This window comes from Vipera berus (genome assembly GCF_964194415.1).
Source record: "Vipera berus genome assembly, chromosome: 6".
Taxonomy (NCBI): domain Eukaryota; kingdom Metazoa; phylum Chordata; class Lepidosauria; order Squamata; family Viperidae; genus Vipera; species Vipera berus.
The window spans coordinates 27,295,380-27,318,170 of NC_138208.1; the positions used below are offsets into that span (position 1 = coordinate 27,295,380).

The 22,791-nt window shown below is 38.3% G+C and overlaps 1 protein-coding gene across 1 annotated transcript in view; it reads left to right on the plus strand.

The window, feature by feature from the left end:
• Positions 1 to 22,791, plus strand: part of ASZ1 (ankyrin repeat, SAM and basic leucine zipper domain containing 1) — a 58,123-nt gene that overhangs the window by 10,652 nt on the left and 24,680 nt on the right. Inside the window, exons 5-6 of the mRNA XM_081330415.1 lie at positions 20,054 to 20,165; positions 21,274 to 21,408. Of these exons, the coding sequence (XP_081186541.1) occupies positions 20,054 to 20,165; positions 21,274 to 21,408 (247 nt within the window). The remainder of the gene's footprint in view (positions 1 to 20,053; positions 20,166 to 21,273; positions 21,409 to 22,791) is intronic.

The window sequence follows — 22,791 nt, forward strand, 5'->3', positions numbered from 1 at the left end:
GTGGAATGAAATGATATGAGTAGCTTATGTGATGGCCTCCAAAGCTCCATTCTTTCCAAAGCTGCATTCCTTTCCGTTCCTTTAGCATGTGGAGGGAAAATAAGAATAGGGAAAGAACTAATTTTATTCTAGTTTAGAAAAGATCATTTTGCTTATTAAAGGTTAACAGGCAGTGGATAGCTAGAATAATGTGATCACTTATATCTGAATATTGAATAACAGGGAGAAAAGATTAAGCGTGTGCATCTTCCTCTATATGTAGTTGTACCAAATTATATATTTTGCCATTCAAATGGCTAGTACACATTGTCATGTGTGTGTTTTTTACCACTGTACTAAGTTAGAGCTAGATAAATGGTAGGTACTTGCTTCAAAAATGATATGTAAAAGTTATTTTAGTCTCATGAGAGCATACCCACCTCTGTGATATTCATTGAAGCAGCTTATATTTTTTCAGACTTATTATAAGAAAACGAAGTTACTTTAAAAGTCCCATCAAGTTTAATCACTTTCTTACAAGCAACAGAATGTGTATGGAGATCCCCAATCATCCAGCTCATGGTTGTCCCAAAGGTGCTTTTCAAAAGGCAACTGGTTTTTCTTGTTTTTTTTTTCCTTGAAAACATTTCACTTCTCATCTGGAGGAAAGATGGAAGTAAAATGTTTTCAAGGAAAACAACCAAAATAGTTCAATTGCCTTTTGAAAAGCACTTTTGGGGAAAGCAACAGAATATTTGTTCAGGATCATGCAGGGTCTGAAAATAAAAAAGCTGCTTTAATATACATTGGATAAGTGTTACACTCATGTAAGATATAAAGCATGTATCCAGAAACATTTTTGAATTGTACGAAGTCTTAGTAAATGGCCTTCTTCCTTCATACCACAGTGCTCTATAAGTCAGTCTGGGTGCTTACAGGGGTAGGAAAATGATCAAAATTTGTCCTTTAAAGTTGTCATTTCAGCTTTTGAGTTTGGTTTAACTACTGTGTCATAAATAGTACTGTAAGAAAGGGATGATGTCATTTTCTGATATCTGTTGATAGACTTGCCCTAGTAAATGGAATATGCAATAATTAACTACCAACAATGAGGCCACGTATGGATCTATGTGTTCCAAAGAAGGAACAAAATGTTCCAGAGAATTCTAGAATATTCTGCTTGTAAAGTCAGTTTTTCAACATTTTTGGTTAATAATTTGGAGTCCTGGGTGAAGTAACATAAAGGATGTTTTATTCTAAGTAGGAGCTTTTTGTTGTTGTTGATTGATTGATTAACATAGGAGGTATTTAACCAATTGCTTAATATTTAATTATATCAGAAAATATTTATTGCTGCTGATAAGTACAATGTTAGCACTACTGTGTGATTTCATCGTCCTTGACTTTATCATTCTGTGATGGTTAATTTTGTTAAATGACATCCCAGTACTTGCAAATAGCCTGGGAAAAGTGTCACATTTATTCTTTAGTTAATAAACTTTATCACAAATGTATCTAAAGAGAGATAGAGAACAGTTACATAAACTTAATAATTTACTATAATATAGTTTCTTGTCATGGAAGAAAAATTATTAGCCATCAGTTTGTAGCATTTAAAAAAATACTTCCTGTATGTGAGCTATAACTATTACAATGTTCCTTGTTCTGGAGACATACCCTTGAGCATCAGTTTAATGCATACGTTTGTTGGCATATTTTTGATATAAAAAATGCCATTCAAAAGTGAATCACACAATGTTGGGTTTTCCATGTAGTACATGAAGACAAACCCCCCCCCCCAGTAGCTTACATAATAAAACTAGTCCAGTGCTGAGAGATAATTATGTACTAAAGAGGGCATATTAAAAGAAAAATCTGAGGGATAAAAGATTCCTTCGTGCCTTTCTGCCACAGGTATTTGGATAGTGCTGAATTGTCTTGCTATTTGATGATTTATTTTATGCCCCTATTAGCCACTCCTGGTGGACTATAAGCTTTATTTAAATTGTATTCCCATGTCACATATTCAAAGGGTTTCTTAATTACTAGAGGTAAAAGATAAAACTTTAAATCATCATTCTTGTCTGTAGAGATTATTTGGTTGAAAACAAAACCCAGAAAACAACTGACAATTCTGTAAGAGACAGGAAAACAAAAGACTTGCGGAATGTCTTTTCAGATGAGATGGGATTCTTAGTGAGAAGAAACATATTAATAACAGGAAAGTACAAATCCCTGATACATACTGGATACTGAATTTTACTGATACTGAATGATTGTGTTGACTTTTTGGTTATTTCATTATCTAGCACAGTGTCTATGGTATTGTCGGTCATCCAGGTCATGGTTGTCCCAAAGGCACTTTTTCAAAAGGCAACTGGACTTTCTTTGTTTTGCTTGAGGATGTTTCACTTCTTATCCAAGAAGCTTCTGAAGAACTGAAGAAGCTTCTTGGATGAAAACCAAAACATCTTCAAGCAAAACAAAGAGTCCAGTTGCCTTTTGAAAAAAAACATCTTTGGGAAATCTAGTACAGTGTTTCTCAACCTTTCTCATTGATGGAGGTTTCTGGAAGCTGGTCCATATATCTTTAAGTTGCTAAGATTGAGAAATACTGGTGTAGAGATAGATATATTACCTTAGATTAGAAAGAAGTAGGAAGAAAAGAATGGGAAGCACAGGGGCCATGTTATTTCAAGGTAATTCTTTTGAATGGCCTTGACATTCAAGTTGATTTATAGCTATGAGAAAAGATAAAAGTTCAAGTAGTATCTATATTTTGATGGCTGTTGGAGAGGAATAGGAAAGAACTGTCCTTTGGGTTTGAAAGGGTTAATGTGTCATAGTGTAGCTGTGTGATGTCAAGAAAATGTAAGGTTTTTAAGGACTTACTGGCAGATGCTATGTCAACATTTCACACACTTCAGAGCATCTCTTTCCTTTTAAATCCAAAGTGCTGCATTGGTCAGAGAACAGGGTCCTAAAATAAGGATTAAAATATTTGGCTTATATTCTCTAGTGTCTGCTGAAGTTGGAAATAAGGTATGTTGAGTGAACAGCTTATTTTCCCTCACATTTTTATTTGAGATTCTTTTCCCTTTCCCTGCTTTCTGAAGTCTTTTGCTGCCAGCTACTTAATAGTACTGATAGTTGGTACTAGCTGTTAATCTTTGCTTCTTGGAGTGGCTAAGCAGGAAAATATTTGGTATTTTTCCAAATGTAAGAGGTATGCTGTCTTGCAAGATACATAAAATCAATCTGAAAACACGAAGTACTTAAAAGAAAACCATAGCATTACATTATATTGAAAACATTTTTAATACCTTGCAGTATTCCGAGTATTACCTTTGTCATCACAAGACTCACTATTGTTGTTGTTAGCTGCAAAGTCGTGTCCGACCCATCACGTCCCTATGGACAACGTTCCTCGAGGCCTTCCTGTCCTCTACCATCTTCTGGAGTCCATTTAAGCTCACGCCTACTGCTTCAGTGACTCCATCTAGCCACCTCATTCTCTGTTGGCCCCTTCTTCTCTTGCCCTGAATCTTTCCCAGCATTAGGCTCTTCTCCAGTGAGTCCTTCCTTCTCATTAAGTGGCCAAAGTATCTGGCCTTCTAAAGAACAGTCAGGGTTGATCTCCTCTAGGACTGACCGGTTTGATCTCCTTGCAGTCCAAGGGACTCGCAGGAGTCTTCTCCAACACCATAGCTCAAAGGCTTCAATTCTTTCGCGCTCAGCCTTTCTTATGGTCCACCTTTCACTGCCATACATTGCAACTGGGAAGACCATAGCCTTGACTATACGCACTTTTGTTGATGGTGATGTCTCTGCTTTTTAGTGTGCTGTCTAGATTTGTCATGGCTTTCCTCCCAAGGAGCAAGCATCTTTTAATTTCTTGGCTACAGTCCCCATCTGCAGTGATCTTGGAGCCCAGGAAAATAAAATCTGTCACTACCTCCATTTCTTCCCCATTGAGAGGACCGGATGCCATGATCTTGGTTTTCTTAATGTTAAGTTTCAACCCAACATTTGCGCTCTCCTTCACCCGCAACAAGAGGCTCTTTAATTCCTCTTCACTTTCTGCCATTAGAGTGGTATCATCTGCATATCTTAGGTTGTTGATATTTCTTCCGGCAATCTTAATTCCAACTTTTGATTCATCTAGCCCTGCCTTTCTCATGGTGTGCTCTGCATATAAGTTAAATAGGCAGGGCGACAGTATACAGCCTTGAAAGACTCCTTTCCCAATTTTGAACCAATCAGTGGTTCCGTGTCCAGTTCTCACTGTTGCTTCTTGGCCCACATATAGGTTTCTCAAGAGACAAATAAGATGGTCTGGCATGCCCATCTCTTTAAGAACTTGCCACAGTTTGTTGTGATCCACACAATCAAAGGCTTTAGCATAGTCAATGAAGCAGAAGTAGATGTTTTTCTGGAACTCTTTAGCTTTCTCCATGATCCAGCGTATGTTGTTAATTTGATCTCTAGTTCCTCTGCCTCTTTGAAATCCTGCCTGTACTTCTGGTAGTTCTCGATCTACATACTGCTGGAGTCTAGCTTGTAGGATTTTAAGCATAACTTTACTAGCATGAGAAATGAGTGCAGTGGTGCGATAGTCTGAACATTCGTTGGCACTGTCTTTCTTTGGAATTGGAATGTAAACTGATCTTTTCCAATCCTGTGGCCACTGTTGAGTTTTCCAAATTTGCTGGCAAATTGAGTGTAGCACTTTTACTGCATCGTCTTTTAAGATTTTGAATAGCTCAGCTGGAATACTGTCACCTCCACTAGCTTTTCTAAGGCCCACTTCACTTCACATTCTAGGATGTCTGGCTCGAGGTCAGTGATCACCTCATTGTGATTATCAGGGACGTTAAGCTCATTCTTGTATAGTTCTTCTGTGTAATTTTGCCACCTCTTCTTAATCTCTTCTGCCTCTGTTAGGTCCCTGCCATTTTGGTCCTTTATCATGCCCATCTTTGCATGAAACGTTCCCTTCATCTCCAATTTTCTTGAAAAGATCTCTGGTCCTCCCTATTCTATTGTTTTCTTCTATTTCTTTGCACTGTTCATTTAAGAAGGCATTCTTATTCCTTCTAGCTATTCTCTGGAATTCTGCATTCAATTGGGCGTATCTTTCTTTTTCTCCCTTGCCTTTCGCTTCCCTCCTTTCCTCAGCTATTTGCAAAGCTTCCTCAGACAGCCATTTTGGTTTCTTGCATTTCTTTTTCTTTGGGATGATTTTAGTTGCTACCTTTTGTACAATGTCGCGAACCTCTGTCCATTGTTCTTCAGGCACTCTGTCTATCAGATCTAATTCCTTAAATCTATTTGTCACCTCTACTATATATTCAACAGGAATGTGATTTAATTCATACCTAAGTGGCGTAGTGCTTTTCCCTACTTTCTTCAGTTTAAGCCTAAACTTTGCAACGAGAAGCTCATGGTCTGAGCTACAGTCAGCTCCTGGTCTTGTTTTTACTGACTGTATAGAGCTTCTCCATCTTTGGCTGCAGAGCACATAGTCAATCTGATTTCTGTGTTGACCGTCTGGTGATGTCCATGTGTAGAGCCGTCTCTTGGGTTGTTGGAAAAGAGTGTTTGCTATCACCATCGTATTCTCTTGACAAAATTCTATCAGCCTGTGCCCTGCTTCATTTTGTACTCCAAGGCCAAACTTGCCTGTTATTCCAGTTATCTTTTGGCTTCCTACTTCAGCATTCCAATCCCCCATGATGATAAGGACATCATTTTTTGGTGTTAGTTCTATAAGGTGCTGTAGGGCTTCATAGAACTGGTCAATTTCATCCTCTTCAGCACTGGTGGTTGGGGCATAGACTTGGACTACTGTGATATTGAATGGTTTGCCTTGGATTCGAACTGAGATCATTCAGTCATTTTGAGGATTGTATCCCAGTATTGCTTTTCCTACTCTTTTATTGACTATGAAGGCTGCTCCATTTCTTCGGAGGGATTCTTGCCCGCAGTAGTATACCTGATAGTCATCTGAATTAAATTCACCCATTCCTGTCCATTTTAGTTCGCTGATACCTAAGATGTCGATGTTCAGTCTTGTCATCTCTTGTTTGACCACGTTCAGCTTTCCTAGATTCATGGATCTTACATTCCAGGTTCCTATGGAGAAATAATCTTTACAGCATCAGACTTTCCTTTCACCACCAGACACATCCACAGCTGAGCGTCCTTTCGGCTTTGGCCCAGTCGCTTCATTCTTTCTGGCGCTACTAGTACTAGCCCTCTGCTCTTCCCCAGTAGCATATTGGACGCCTTCCGACCTGAGGGGCTCATCTTCCAGCGTCATATCGTTTTGCCTTTTGGTACTGTCCATAGGGTTTTCATGAGAAAGATACTGGAGTGGGTTGCCATTTCCTTCTCCAGTGGATCACGTTTTGTCAGAACTCTCTGCTATGACCTGTCCGTCTTGGGTGGCCCTGCACGGCATATCTCATAGCTTCATTGAATTATGCAAGCCCCTTCGCCACGACAAGGCAGTAATCCATGAAGGGGAAGACTCACTATATAATATGTACAAAGCAAAAAAAGAATTTAGAATATGAAACTCGTAGCAACATAAGGTCTAGAAAAACCACATTTTAGTTTTAGTTTTTTGTTAAAAATATAATTTCAACATCATCTGTTCTCTACAATGTATTTGTTGTATCTGCATTTCAACTGGAGATGAAATACATATTTGTAGATGCTAAAAGGGAGATGAGGCACAGAGATAAGTAGTTGATGTTCAATGAAGCTATATTTTGGTTACAGTTAATCCATTTTTATATTGCTGTTGGCTTTTTGTTAGAAAATGTTCAAAACTCAAAAATTGGAAGGAGTTCTTTGGTCTTTGCGGAAGTTAAATTCACATGCATGTGAAATGTATAGATTTATACATTTCGTTAGAAGATTATTAGTAATGCAATACTTTTACTTCTAAATAGTCATTTGCGGGTTATTTGGTCTGAAATGAAGAATCAAATAATATTGTTCATAAGAAGATAGGATTTGAAACAGTTACTTCAATTTTCATGAATTGAAAATTCATAAATTCATATTTATAAATCTTGGGCCAAAGATACTCCTTTGCTTTTGATATTTTAATCTTATAAGGTTGACATTAAAAAAGTACAAATTATTCCATAAGGGGTCAGTCAGTCATTCAATTTTTACAGCCACCCAACTAAACCAAGTGACTCTGGACAACTTATTATTGCTTATGAGATAACTAGGTGGTGGCAATTTTTAAAAGAATATTTTGGAATTGTTGCCTATATTTTCATGGGTTTCGAACTTCTGTACTGAATGCGATGCAGGAAGATCACCCCTAGCAGCGTTACAAGAACAAATTGAATGCAGAGTATGTGTAAGTTGTTGGCATTTCACTCAAAAGATTCACAGCTTGCATAGAACAGATATGCTTCAGTAAAATCAATGGGACTTAACTTTGTACATTTTCATAGGTTGGGTCTTTATAAGGTGCAATAGAATATATTTGTTGAAAATGTGATTTATCTTCTGATATATATGAATTGTTTTCCTGGGAATTTGCAGATTTTAATATGTATATTTTTTTTCTGTACCTGATAACTAAACTTTTGTATTGAATTGCTACCAGTTCAAGACTCATTAGAACAATCCCAATTCTGACAAATGAAAATTGTAGTGTGCCGATTACTAAAATATATAATTGTTATGCATTTAAATTTTTCCTATACAATATTATTGCAGTCCCCCAACATGTTTTTATTTCACAACTTTAATAATTTTATTATGAATCCTTATTGAAGTGGTTTGTTGGGTGAATTCAAGGAATATTTGTTTTTACTCAGTCAATAGTTTTATTAATATTTAAAACCTCTACCATTGGGTAAATTGCTTTTTGTTACATAGCACATCTAAATCAACTTCTAGATTCTCTTTATCCTCCACTCTGCAAGCTATCTTATCACAACAGCATATGAAGATGTTTTGTCAGCCTTGACTAAAATGGTATTACATCCCATTGTTGTGACAGTGAATCATTCTTCTGCGTAACAATTCCCACTGTTCATTGTTTTATTTTCATTTTATTGTTAGCAATTGACATTCTAGTATATTGCAGTAAATTTAAAATGCTTACTAAGAGACTAGGAGTTGGGAAATGTAAGACCAAAGGTCCATATTTTTATAGTTGCCAGTCATATACTTTTGGGAATACCATAAACCAAGAGGAATCATGATATAGCTCTCTCCTGACAGTTTCTCCTTCCCACTGAGCATAGATTCTAACATTCTATTTTATTATTCTATTATATATTAAGATTTACAGATAATTGAATGCCTAATTTAACTATCCAGCTCACTTTCATCTGTACCTGTGACTGTGATTTCCATAAACTGTTACTTTATGAAATATACAGATAACATTTAAAAGTCAGGTAGTCTATTTATTATTATTGTAAGTACTTTTGCTTGCTAGGTTCTTTAGATTATGGTACAAAAGATGTTTCCTCTAAATTAAGCAGGAATAGTTTAAAGATTTGTCTGCTCAGTTTCCAGTAGTTTTCTCATGCAAAGTATTTACTTAAATCATAAAATCATGCCCACCCACTACTTCTGTTAATGCAGAAACGACTGTCATCAATTTCATTGGCTCATTACAATTTGGTCAACAAGTTCATTCTGGTATTAAATAAAAGAGGTAGAGAAAAAAATGTTTCAATTTTCTCCACATCAAGACTTACTTTTTAAATCTCTTTTACTTCTCTTCCTGATCATCTCTAAAAGGTCTATTGTTTCCTTGACAAAAGATGCCCTTTGTTGTTGTTAGTTGTGAAGTCGTGTCCAACCCATCGCGACCCCATGGACAACTTTCTTCCAGGCCTTCCTGTCCTCTGCCATAGCCTGGAGTCCGTTTAAGCTCACGTCTACTGCTTCAGTGACTCCATCCAGCCACTTGATTCTCTTGTCGTCCCCTTCTTCTATTGCTTCAATCTTTCCCAGCATTAGGCTCTTCTCCAGGGAGTCCTTCCTTCTGATTAGATGGCCAAAGTATTTGACTTTCAACTTCAGGATCTGGCCACCTAAAGAGCAGTCAGGGTTGATCTCCTCTAGGACTGACCAATTTGAATGCCTTGCAGTCCAAGGGACTCGCAGGAGTCTTCTCCAGCACCATAGTTCATAGGCCTCAATTCTTTGGCTCTCAGCTTTTCTTATGGTCCAACTTTCACAGCCATAGATTGCAACTGGGAAAACCATGGCTGTGACTATACACATTTTTGTTGGCAGGGTGACGTCTCTGTTTTTTAGTATGCTGTCTAGATTTGCCATAGCTTTCCTCCCCAGGAGCAAGCGTCTTTTAATTTCTTTTTTTTATTTTTATTGAAAAGTTTTACAATACGTTTTATCTTTAACAATCCCTCCCCCCTCCCTCTGCCCACCCCTTCCTAACCCTCCCTACCCTTCCCCCTCCCCCCTCCCCGACTTCCCAGAGCTAAATACAAGGTATTAAAGCAAAAAACAATCATAAACAACCATATGCTAACAACAATAAACTATTAAGTCTATCGCACTCTAGCTCATATGAAATGACTACAAGCAATACTAATATTACATAAAAAAAGGAAAAAAAACTTATTCAAATGCTAAGTGAAACTTTTTAGTCCCATATTTGTTCTGGATATAATCAATCCACTTTTTCCACTCCATAATATAACGTTGTTGCGAATGATCTTTCAAATAAGCTGAAATCTTTGCCATTTCCGCCAGGTCAGAAACTTTTAGAGTCCATTCTTCTGTAGTCGGGAGTTCTTCCTTCTTCCAATATTGACCTACTAAAAGTCTTGCTGCTGTAATTAAATTCAACATCAACTTAATGTCCACAACAGTAGTATCTGTAATTATGCCCAATAAGAACAATTGCGGACAAAACTTTATCCTTTGCTTAAAAATCTTCTGCATATTCCACCAAATTTTAATCCAAAAAGCCTTAACCTTTTTACAGGTCCACCATATATGAAAATACGTTGCATCTTCGCCACCACATCTCCAGCATTTAGGTTGATAGTTCGGATACATACTTGCAAGCTTTTTAGGATCTAAATGCCACCTATAAAACATTTTGTAAAAGTTTTCTCTTTAAGTTTTGAGCTTGTGAAATTTTACGTTCCTCACCCAGATCTTTTCCCAAGTATCCATTGTGATAACTTCTTGAATATTCTGAGCCCACTTTATCATACAATCTTTAACAAGTTCTGTTTCTGAGTCAATTTCTATCAGTGCAAGATATATCCGTTTGATATGTGCTGGACCCTGATTTCTAATTTGCTTTACCAAATTTTCATCAGTCATTGAGAAACCAATTTTCTGGTCTTCTTTCCACCTGGCCCGTAATTGACCATATTGAAACCAAGTTTGAACAATCTTCTCATCTCGTAAAAGATTATACGGCTTCAAACACCATACGTTCCTCTCCAAACTTAAGATCTCCTTGTACGTAGTCACATCATGTTTGAAGCCAACATTTATGTTTTCTATTGCATGTTTCGGAATTGCCCACAACGGTATCTTGTAGTCTAACTTATGTCTATACTTCTTCCAAACTCTCAGCAATGCCTGTCTTAAAATATGCACTTTAAACACATTATCTACCTTCTTATCATACAGTAAATATGCATGCCAGCCAAATAACAAGTCGTGGCCCTCAAGATTTAATAATCTCCCTTGTGTCAAATTAATCCAATCACTTATCCCTGACAATGCAGCAGCTTCATAATATAATTTAAAGTTGGGCATTTTAAGACCACCTCTTTCATGTGTATCCTGCATAATCTTAAGTTTAACTCGTGGCCTTTTCCCTGCCCATACAAATTTATTGATACCCCGTTGCCATTCCTCCAAATTTGAATCTTTTTTAAGAATCGGTATCATTTGAAATAAAAATAGAAATTGAGGCAATACATTCATTTTCACTGCTGCAATTCTTCCCAGTAAAGACAATTGCAATTTTTCCCAACTCTCCAATTCTTTTTGAATTTTTCCCCATAGCTTTTCATAATTATTTTTATATAACTGCATTTGAGGGTGACAAATACACCCCCAAATATTTAACCCTTTTAACAATCTCGAATCCAGTTAACCCTTCTAAAAGGGCCTTTTGCGATGCTGTCATATTTTTAGCTAATATTTTAGTTTTTTGTACATTAACCTTAAATCCAGAAACCTTCCCATATTGCATTATTATCTCCATCAGGTCCACAACAGAATTTTCTGGCTGGGTCACCGTAACAACCAGATCATCTGCAAACGCCCTCAGTCTATAATCCTGATCTCTAATTTGAATACCCTTAATTTTTTCCGAATTCTGTATTTTAATCAATAATATCTCCAATGTTAATACAAATAATAAAGGTGATAACGGACACCCTTGTCTTGTGCCCTTTTCAATATTGCATACTTCAGTCAAACTATTATTTACTATTATTCGGGCAGTTTGTTTTTGATATAATGCCCTAATTGGTTGTAAAAATTTATCCCCAAAATTCATTTTATCTAAAACTTTCATCAAAAATTGCCAATCCAGTTGATCAAAAGCTTTTTCAGCATCTAAAAAGATCAGCGCCGCAGGGATCTGGTTGTTCCTTTCCAAAAACTCCACCAAGTCAACTATATGCCTCGCATTATTTTTCATTTGTCTACCACTAATAAACCCAGTTTGGTCCCCATGAATCATCTGTTGCAAAACCCTCATCAATCTATTAGCTAAAACCTTAGCAAATATCTTGTAGTCCGTATTCAAAAGTGATATTGGTCTGTAATTTCTTACTTGAGTAACATCCTGATCTTCCTTCGGGATCAGGGAAATAAAAGCAGTTCTCCAAGACGGAGGCACCCTTCCTCCCCTTTGAATTGTCTGAAACAATTCCCTTAATGGCTTTATCACCTCCAATTGTAGATTTTTGTAATAGACCGCAGTCAGTCCATCCGTACCTGGCGCTTTATCCACCTTCAGTTGCTTAATTGCTAAAAGAATTTCTTCTTCTGTTATCAATTGATTAATCTCTTCCTTTTGTTCTTGTGTAAGAACCGGGATGTTGGCATTCTTCAGATATACGTAAATGTCTGTTTCATTAATCTTATCTTTAGCATATAATTTGGAATAAAAGTCCACAAAGGCTTCCTTAATAAGATCCTGTTGATACACAACCTTGCCTTTATGTTCTATTTTATCTATGTTAGAAGCCCTTTGCTTTTTCCTTAACCTGTAGGCTAACCATCTATCTGGTTTATTGGCATTGCAAAAAGTGTTATGCCTAGCAAACGGTAGGTTAGTTGCCACCTGATCAGCCATCAACTTATCAAATTGTCCTCTTAACAAATTAATAACCTCTTTGATCTTCACATCCGATGGATTCAAAATTAGGGCCTTTTCTTTTTCCCTAATTTCATTCTCCAATTCTTTCCTCCTGACTTCCAAGTTACGTCTGTATTTATTATTCATATATATTAACACCCCTCTCATATAAGCTTTACTAGCGTCCCAAACCATGTCCATAGAAGTATCCTTGTTCATATTAATTTCAAAAAAGTCCTTCATCTGTTTTTTACATTCTTCCACATTACTCTGATTTCTAAACAAGTTCTCATTTAAGCGCCAAGAGCGCCTATCTCTATTATCCTTATTAATCTCTAACCAGACTGGACTATGGTCAGATATAGTTCTTGGACAAATCTTTATCTTCTTAATCCTAGAAAAAAAATCATTAGTCAATAATATAAAATCAATCCTGGAAAAAGATTGGTGTCTATCAGAAAAAAAAGTACAATCCTTTTCATGTAGATGTGTTTCTCTCCAGATGTCTCGCAATTCCAGATCATCCTTCATTTCAAAAAAGGATTTAGGCAATCTAGCATGGCTCGGGGCATGTTTAAAAGAACCACACTTGTCCAGTTGTACGTCCAAGACACCATTCCAATCTCCCATAAAAATAAAAGATTTATAATCCATCTGGGTAATCTTGCTATGTAATGATCTATAAAAGTCAGCTTGTTGTTGATTAGGAGCATACAGTCCAACCAAAAGCGTGGTTTTTTTTTGCCTTCTAACAGCAGATCTATCATAACATATCTTCCTTGTTTATCTGCTTCTATTAGTTCCGCTGTCAGAGTATTCTTGACATAAATAACCACTCCATTTTTCTTATTCATTGCAGAAGCAATAAATTGCGTACCCAACCTTAAGTTCAACAGGTACTTTTGGTCCATAACCCTAATATGTGTTTCTTGCAAGCAAATAACATCAGTCTTAAATTGTTTTAAGTATTGAAAAACTTTCTTTCTCTTCTGTGGTGAGTTTAAACCATTGACATTCCAAGTTAGGAACTTAGTCGCCATCCTTGGCGTCCCGAAGCTTCTGGAGCACGCCTGCCAAGATCCCCTTAACCTCCTTAGGCCGCGCCCCTCCCACAGCTTCGCTATAGGTACGCTTTGAAGGTTCCATAACTTTCTGCTGATCTTGCTCTTGCTCTTGTCTCACTCATCTTGAGGCGGCACGCGTCATCCTCTGCTCTCTAGCGTCTTGCGATGAAACTGTAATTTGATCCCCTCCAGTAACTTTCTCATCTGTCTGTGTTCCTTCAGCATCTTGAGGCTTTCCCTCGCCATTTTTCTTTGCAGATTCCAAAAGTGGTAGAGGGGTTGCTTTTAAAACTTTGCTATAAAAATCACGTGCCTGGATCACTGTGACCAAACGGTGTCTCGTACCTTCATGCATCACCACCATGCCCACTGGTATCTCCCATCTGAACTTGATGTCGCGTTTCTTAAGTTCCTGTGCCAGAAAAGCAAAATCTTTCCTTGTCCTTAAAATTCTTGGAGGAATCTCTTTTAAGACCAGAACTTCTTGCTCAGCAACCACAAACTTAGTATCATAAGCAACTTGGATAACTTCATTCCTAATTCCTCTCTTTGTAAAATAAACCACCACATCTCTAGGTAACTTCCTCTGCCTTGCAATCCATGAATTCACACGAACGATTTTGTCTATACTTCCCTCAATTTCAGCTGCTGGCTGTCCCAGTACCACTTCCAAAGCCTCAGAGACTATCTGCTTTAAATCTTCTTTAGGATTCTCTTTTAAGCCTCTGATTCTGATAGCAAACTCCATCTGGTGGTACTGGACCAGAGTCAAGTCCCCGTCCATTTTATCCATCATATTTTCGTTCTCTAAAACTTTTGCTTCTAGTCTGGAGTTCTTTTGGCTAAGATCCTCCATTTTTTCATCCAAGCATTGAATACATACAGCCACACCTTCAAGTGCAGGCAAGATGTCTGCCCTCATTGCTGTAAACTTCTCTTCTAGCTTCTCCTCCAGCTTCTCCTCCAGCTTTTCCATCTTTCCATCTATAATATCTGATATTTGTTGTGAGTGCTTTTCCAAAGCATCCTGTAAATCCTGTTAACCGTCAATGCCGGAGCAGGTGCAGGAGGCAGTAAGGCTTGCAGCGAGGACTGTTGCACCGTGGAAGCCCCCGCACTCTGGAGAACTTTAGAAGTTTTAGTCGCCATCTTCCCCCACTTTCACTAACTACGCACTTTCACTTTTAAAAACCATAAAGTCCATTGAACTAGAGAACAAAAATCCACTTCACCTTGACCTCCTGTACCGCTCTGCCTGCCTCTTCACACTCGAAAGTCTTTCCTTCTGGCAGGGGTGGTTGCTAACGCTTGGTTCTGCTCCCAAAAGCATGGAGCAGAAGCGCTGCGCAGCCCGGAGCAAACCCAGGCTTTGGGGGGGCTCGATCCTTCAGCCGCCTGATCTAAAAGCTCAGGCGGCCCCGGAGAGCTCAACCCCTACCTGGGGCCTCACCCCCTCCTCTTCTTCCGAGGAGGGGGCTTCCAAACCACTAAAACAGCTGATCGGCGCTGTTTTTAGCAGTTCAACAAAGCCGCGGAGCGGACAGCCCGGAGATGGCTGTCTTCAGCGTCGCGTCGCCACCGGAAGTCGCGTCTTTTAATTTCTTGGCTGCAGTCCCCATCTACGGTGATCTTGATCTGTCACTACCTCCATTTCTTCCCCATCTATTTGCCAGGAATTGAGAGGGCTGGATGCCATGATCTTGGTTTTCTTAATACTGAGTTTCAAGCCCACTTTTGCACTCTTCTTCTTCACCCGCATCAAGATGCTCTTCAGTTCCTCTTCACTTTCTGCCATTAGTGTGGTATCATCTGCATATCTTAGGTTGTTAATATTTCTCCCAGCATTCTTAATTCCAACTTTGGATTCATCTAGCCCTGCCTTTCTCATGATGTGCTCTGCATATAAGTTAAATAGGCAGGGTGACAGTATACAACCTTGCTGGACTTCTTTTCCAATTTTGAACCAATCAGTGGTTCCGTGTCCAGTTCTCACTGTTGCTTCTTGACCTGCTTATAGGTTTCTTAAGAGACAAATAAGATCTCTTTAAGAACTTGCCACAATTTATTGTGATCCACATAAACAAAGGCTTTAGCATAGTCAATGAAGCAGAAGTAGATGTTTTTGTGGAACTCCCTAGCTTTCTCCATGAACCAGCGTATGTTGGGAATTTGATCTCTAGTTCCTCTGCCTCTTCGAAAACCTGCCTGTACTTCTGGTAGTTCCCGTTCCACATACTGCTGGAGTCTAGTTTGTAGGATTTTAAGCATAACTTTACTAGCATGTGAAATGAGTGCAATGGTGCGGTAGGTTGAACATTCTTTGGCACTGCCTTTCTTTGGAATTGGAATGTAAACTGATCTTTTCCAATCCTGTGGCCACTGTTGAGTTTTCCAAATTTGCTGGCAAATTGAGCGTAGCACTTTTACTGCATCGTCTTTTAAGATTTTGAATAGCTCAGCTGGTATACTGTCACCTCCACTAGCTTTGTTGTTGCTCAGATTTCTTAAGGCCGATTTCACTTCACATTCTAGGATGTTTGGCTCGGCGTCAGGGACCACCCAATCGTGTTATCTGGGATGTTAAGCTCATTCTTGTGTAGTTCCTCTGTGCAGTTTTGCCACATTTTCTTAATCTCTTCTATTTCTGTTAGGTCTTTGCCATTTTGGTCCTTTATCATGCCCATGTTCGTATGAAACGTTTCCTTCATCTCTCCAATTTTCTTGAAGAGATCTCTGGTTCTCCGTATTCTATTGTTTTCTTCTGTTTCTTTGCACAGTTCATTTAAGAGGACATTCTTATCTCTTCTAGCTATTCTCTGGAATTCTGCATTCAGTTGGGTGTATCTTTCTCTTTCTCCCTTGCCTTTCGATTCCCTTCTTTTCTTAGCTATTTGCAAAGCTTATTCAGACAGCCATTTTGCTTTCTTGCATTTCTTTTTATTTGGGATGGTTTTAGTTGCTACCTCTTGTACAGTGTTGCAAACCTCCATCCATAATTTTTCAGGCACTCTTGTCTTTCAGATCTAATTCCTTAAATCTATTTGTCACCTCTACTGTGTATTCATTAGGGATATGATTTAGTTCATATCTGAATGGCCTAGTGCTTTTCCCTACTTTCTTCGGTTTAAGCCTAAATTTTGCAACAAGAAGCCACAGTCAGTTCTTGATCTTGTTTTTACTGACTGTATAGAGCTTCTCCATCTTTGGCTGCAGAGCATATAGTCAGTCTGATTTCTGTGTTGACCGTCTGGTGATGTCTATGTGTAGAGCCGTCTCTTGGGTTGTTGGCTTGACAAAATTCTATCAGTCTGTGCCCTGCTTCATTTTGTACTCCAAGGCCAAACTTGCCTGTTACTCCGGTTATCTTTTGGCTTCCTACTTTACCATTCCAATCCTCCATGATGATAAGGACATCATTTTTTGGTGTTAGTTCTATAAGGTGCTGTAGGGCTTCATAGAACCGGTGAATTTCATCCTCTTCAGCACTGGTGGTTGGGGCATAGACTTGGACTACTGTGATATTGAATGGTTTGCCTTGGATTTGGACTGAGATCATTCTGTCATTTTGGAGATGGTATCCCAGTATTGCTTTTCCTACTTTTTTATTGACTATGAAGGCTGCTCCATTTCTTCGGAGGGATTCTTGCCTGCAGTATTATACCTGATGGTCATCTGAATTCACCCATTCCTGTCCATTTTCGTTCACTGATTCCTAAGATGTCAATGTTCAGTCTTGTCATCTCTTGTTTGACCACCTCCAGCTTACCTTGATTCATGGATCTTACATTCCAGGTTCCTATGGAGAAAAAAATCTTTACAGCATCGGACTTTCCTTTCACCACCAGATCCATCTACAGCTTAGCATCCTTTCGGCTTTGGCCCACTCACTTCATTCTTTCTGGCACTACTAGTACTAGCCCTCTGCTCTTCCCCAGTAGCATATTGGACACCTTCCGATCTGAGGGGCTCATCTTCCAGTGTCATATCTTTTTACCTTTTGGTACTGTCCATGGGGTTTTCATGGGAAAGATACTGTAGTGGGTTGCCATTTCCTTCTCCAGTGGATCACATTTTGTCAGAACTCTCTGCTATGACCTGTCCATGTTAGGTGGCCCTGCAAGGCATAACTCATAGCTTCATTGAGTTACACAAGCCCCTTCACCATGACAAGGCAGTAATCCATAAAGGGGAAGATGCCCTTACCCTTTCATTATTTTTAGTACTTGTTTGTCATTTTCTAATCCGTATCCTTTTCTGGATTTTAGTAACTTCCAGAGCTAAATTGATATCTTCATGTATTCACCTCAGCTTAAAAATCCTTTAGTTACTATCTATTTAAATCCTAGTGATATAGTTTGAATGTTACAATTTGTACTCTTTCAGAATTTTTAATTCATGTGCTGTTTTCTTGCCAGTTCACTTCGGCGAACTATTTAGGAAGTTCTTACAGGCCACTTGGCTGTATTATGCATAGTAATTTCTATATTTATGATTCTAGATAATTTATGAATAAGCCCTTCCTCCCAGCTTCATTTCATTCACACATACCTGTTTAGCTGACAATACAGGTAGAAAAAGCCTTTCTGAGCTGTTTATAACAACACTTTTTAATTACTGGACTATGTCAGAATTCTGCTTTACAAATTTTATTCTTGACTCCTTTTTTCCTCCTATATAACAAGTTTTTTTAGATGTTTATATATTTCTAACAAAAAAAACATAATTATGTCATTTAAATAATGGGATGAAAAGAAGGTCTCCACTTTGGGGAAATTGAGTGTGTTTAGACATCCCTCTAGTGGTTTTACATGTGATTAACAATATCATTTTAAAATTCTAAAGTAATTTCTCTAAATAATGTGCATTATAACTATTATATTCTTACATCTGTAACATTCAGAATAACAGAGTTGGAAGGGACCTTGGAGGTCTTCTAGTCCAACTGCCTGCTCAAGCAGGTGACTCATGCTTATTGGACAATCAGTTATCCCATTTCTTCTTAAAAACCTCCAGTGATGGAATTACCCACAACTTCTGAGGGCAAGCAGTTCCACTGATTAATTGTTCTCACTGTCAGAAATTATTTCTTAATTATCTCTCATTTCCTTGATAATTGTCCATCTGTTACTTATTATTTGTTCCTCAATTTGCTCTGTGATAGTCCCTCAAATATTGTAACACTGCTATCATGTCACTACTAGATAAGACGAACCTAGTTCCAGCAACTGTTCTTCATACCATTTAGCCTCAAGTCCCCTAATCATCTCTGTGGCTCTCTTTTGCACTCTTTCTAGAGTCTTAATATCTTTTTTGTATTATTTATTTATTTATTTATTTGATTGATTGATTGATTGATTGATTTTATATACCGCCCTATTCCCGAAGGACTCAGGGCGGTTTACAGGGTGAGTTAAAACAATACAAATAAGTACACTTTAAAATAGAATTAAATAAGATTAGCCCACAATTAAACAAATTAAAATTAAATTAAAATTAAAACCCCCTCAGTCCAGGCCAGCAAGATCAAACAACCAAGTTTTAAGGTCCCGGCGAAACGAGCGGAGGTCTGGGGCAGTCTGAAGATCTACCGGCAGTTCATTCCATAGGGCAGGCGCGCCCACAGAGAATGCCCTCCCCCTTGGAACCATCCGTTGGCATTCCCTAACCGGCGGAACCCTAAGGAGGCCCTCCCTGTGGGAGCGCACAGGACTCTGGGAGGCTGATGCAGCAGGTGCTCCCTGAGATAATCTGGACCCATGCCATTTAGGGCTTTATAGGTCATCACCAGCACCTTGAATCTCACCCAGAGGAGAATTGGAAGCCAATGCAGCTCGCGGAGAAGAGGTGTTACATGAGAGTATCGGGAAACTCCCATTACTACTCGTGCAGCTGCATTTTGCACCAGCTGAAGCCTCCGAGTGGTCCTCAAGGGCAGCCCCATGTAGAGAGCGTTGCAGTAGTCTATCCAGGAGGTGAGCGCATGAGTGACTATGCGTAGGGCATCTCGGTCCAAATAGGGTCGCAACTGGCGCACCAGGCGAATCTGGGCAAAAGCCCCCCTGATCACAGCTCCTATATGATCTTCCAAACTGAGCCGTGAATCCAGGAGAACGCCCAAGTTACGAGCCCCATCAACGGGGGGGTAACACCTTATGTTGACAAGAACTGGATTCAGTCATTTGTAAAGAAAATTTTAGTGAAATATTTTTTCTTTTTGAGTCATCTCATTTTTATGTGTTATCTTTTTCTATGTTTCATGGAGCATGATAACATTTGCATCAGCAATTAGTTGTATCAGTTGGTTAAGCAAGGAACCTAGAATTCATTCCACTGAACTTGACAATTTCTGGCCTGAGATTTCTTACAGAACATGTGATGCATAAATATTTGAGAATTTTTAATTTTAATTTTAACTGGGGTTTTTATTTTCTCTCAGGGTTTCATTTAATCTTTTTTAATTGTTTTAACTTTTGTATTGATTTTCTTTTAAATATCCTGTAAACCGCCCTGAGTCCTTCGGGAAAGGGCGGTATATAAATCTAAATAATAAATAAATAAATAATAACTTGGTTGACAATGCTGTTTTTATTTAATAACAAATTAAAATATGCTTTGAATTTAGCTATTCTTTCTTTAACAGATATTATGAATTCTTCTTTAGGAAGAAAATGACTCCATTAATGTATGCAGCCCGGGAAGGCCATTCTCAAGTTGTTGCTCTCCTTGTTGTTCATGGATCACAAGTAAATGCTCAAGATAAAGGCGGTTACACTGTGAGCTTTTGTATAATCCTAACTAGATTATTTCCTTTCCTTTATGAAACTTCAAATATTTCAATAAAGTAGACTATTGTGAAGTGGAAAATAAGTGGAAATGTAGTCTTAGGTTTAATAAAAATAAAAAGCAAAGCAGAGCTAGGTAAAAAAAAGGAAAATTCTAGTTCCACTCAAAAGTGTAACACAGCTTTATTTGGCAAATTTATATGGCTGCATATGTTACCCAAGGTGATTCTGGGAGGTGTATAACCAACAATTATAAAACCAATTAAAACAATTAATTAAGACCAAAATTGTGAGAGGATAAAACCAATTATTATTTGTAATGTAGCCTCTGCATGGGCTCCCTGTTGCCAGAGCATTCACCAGGCTTGATGGAAAACTTACTATGTTTTGAGGGCTTTTAGGAGGCTGTAAGGTTTGGGGTTAATCCTGCCTCGGGGCTATATTCCAGAGTGTGGGTGCTATGGTGGAAAAGGCATGCCTCTTCTGCTGGACCTGATGAGATGGGTAGATGTAATTGAGAAGAGGCAATCCTTCAGATAATTCAGATTTTTGCCATGTAGGTCAAAAGTAGCAACTTGAATAGGACCTAGAAACAAACTGATAACCAATGCAGCTCAAGAAGAAGAGATGCAACATATGTTTTTCCAGGATCACACATAACTGCCCGTACTGTTGTATTTTGTACCAGCTAAAGCTTCCATATACTCTTCAAAGGCAGCCCCACGTAAAGCATGTTGCAATAGTCCATTCAGGAGATGAGTACAGTAGGTGTGAATAACTGAGCAGAACCTCATGATTCAGGAATAGGTGCAACTGATGCACAATGTTTTGCACAATTTAATTTATGTGCTCCCGTATTGCATCAGCTCAAACCACAATCTTTAACCTCACTTTTTTCTCATATTTCCTTTCTTCCCTGTTGTTCCTATTTCAAATTTTTGTTTTAAACTTTAGCAAGAAATGATGCTGAATTGGGATGTGAAGACAAACTACTATGTGTTACATAGAGTGGGATCATTCAGAAGTAATTTATATTTGAAGTTTTTCCTTTTTATTATTGTAAAATAAATGCCATCACAATGCTAATAAATCATTACAGGCGTTAACATGGGCAGCATTCCAGGGTCATAAAAAAGTAGTATTCAAGCTGCTTGAACTTGGAGCTGATAAATCAATACAGACAAAAGATGGACAGACCCCAGGAGAGATTGCAAAGAAGAACAGGCATTTAGAGGTACTATTTTATGTGAAGCATCAATCCTTGAGTTGAGATTTTTAATTGTCTATGGGGGTATATTTTATAAAGGGTTTTTTAAACATCAGAACTGATAAGTTATTTACTATTAATATTGATATGAATGTGCAGTGCAATTAATTTTTATGCATTTGTCAGTAATGTCAATTGCATTAATGTCTTATGTCTTTTATTTGTAAACATGCTCTATCCTTTTATAGCTATTATATGTCTACATATATACCGTATTTTCCGGCGTATAAGACGACTGGGCGTATAAGACGACCCCCTACATTTCCTGTTAAATTATAGGGTTTGGGCTATACTCACCGTATAAGACTACCCCTCTTCCAACACACACCAAATAAAAATTAAAAAACATCAGATTTGATTTTAATATGGTAATTTTAATTCAAATGCTTATGACATGCAGGTATTTAGTAGGAAAACTGTCACTTATAAACATAAGGCTGTCATCAAACATGTAAATATAAAACAGTGCAAGTGGATTAAACTTAATAATAATAATAATAATAATAAGAAGAAGAAGAAGAAGAAAAGAAGAAGAAGAAGAAGAAGAAGAAGAAGAAGAAGAAGAAGAAGTTGGAAGGGACCTTGGAGGTCATCTAGTCCAACCCCCTGCTAAGGCAGGAAACCCTATACCATTTCAGACAAATGGCTGTCCAGTCTCTTCTTAAAAACTTCCAGTGTTGGAGCATTCACCACTTCTGGAGGCAGGTTGTTCCACTGGTTAATTGTTCTAACTGTCAGGAAGTTTCTCCTTAGTTCTAGGTTGCTTCTCTCCTTGACTAGTTTCCATCCGTTGCTTCTTGTCCTGCTTTCAGGTGCTTTGGAGAATAGCTTGGCTCCCTCTTCTTTGTGGCAGCCCCTGAGATATTGGATCACTGCTATCGTGTCACCCCTCACCCTTCTCTTCGTTAAACTACACATACCCAATTCCAGCAACCGTTTCCTATTTTCCTAATTCACTTTTTCACTTTTCCTAATTCACTCTAAAGCTTTCCCTGCGCAGAGCCTTATGTAACACCAGCTGCCTGCAATTAGTGCAGTTTCTCATCCCACCAGGCTCAAGGTTGACTCAGCTTTCCATCCTTCCAAGGTAGGTAAAATGAGGACTCAGATTGTTGGGAGCAATAAGCTGACTTTGTAATAATGCTGCTTGGGGGGGGGGGGGGGTTTGAAAGCTTTAATAGGCAGGCATATACATAGAATGAAGGCTATTGCTAAGCACATTGATTTGTGCTTTAAATTGTAAGCCGCCCTGAGTCTTCGGAGAAGGGTGGGATATAAATGGGATTTAAAAAAAAGACCAAATGGGAGATCCGCTCCAGGCTTTCCAGCCAGCCCGCCCAGTTCCTGAGT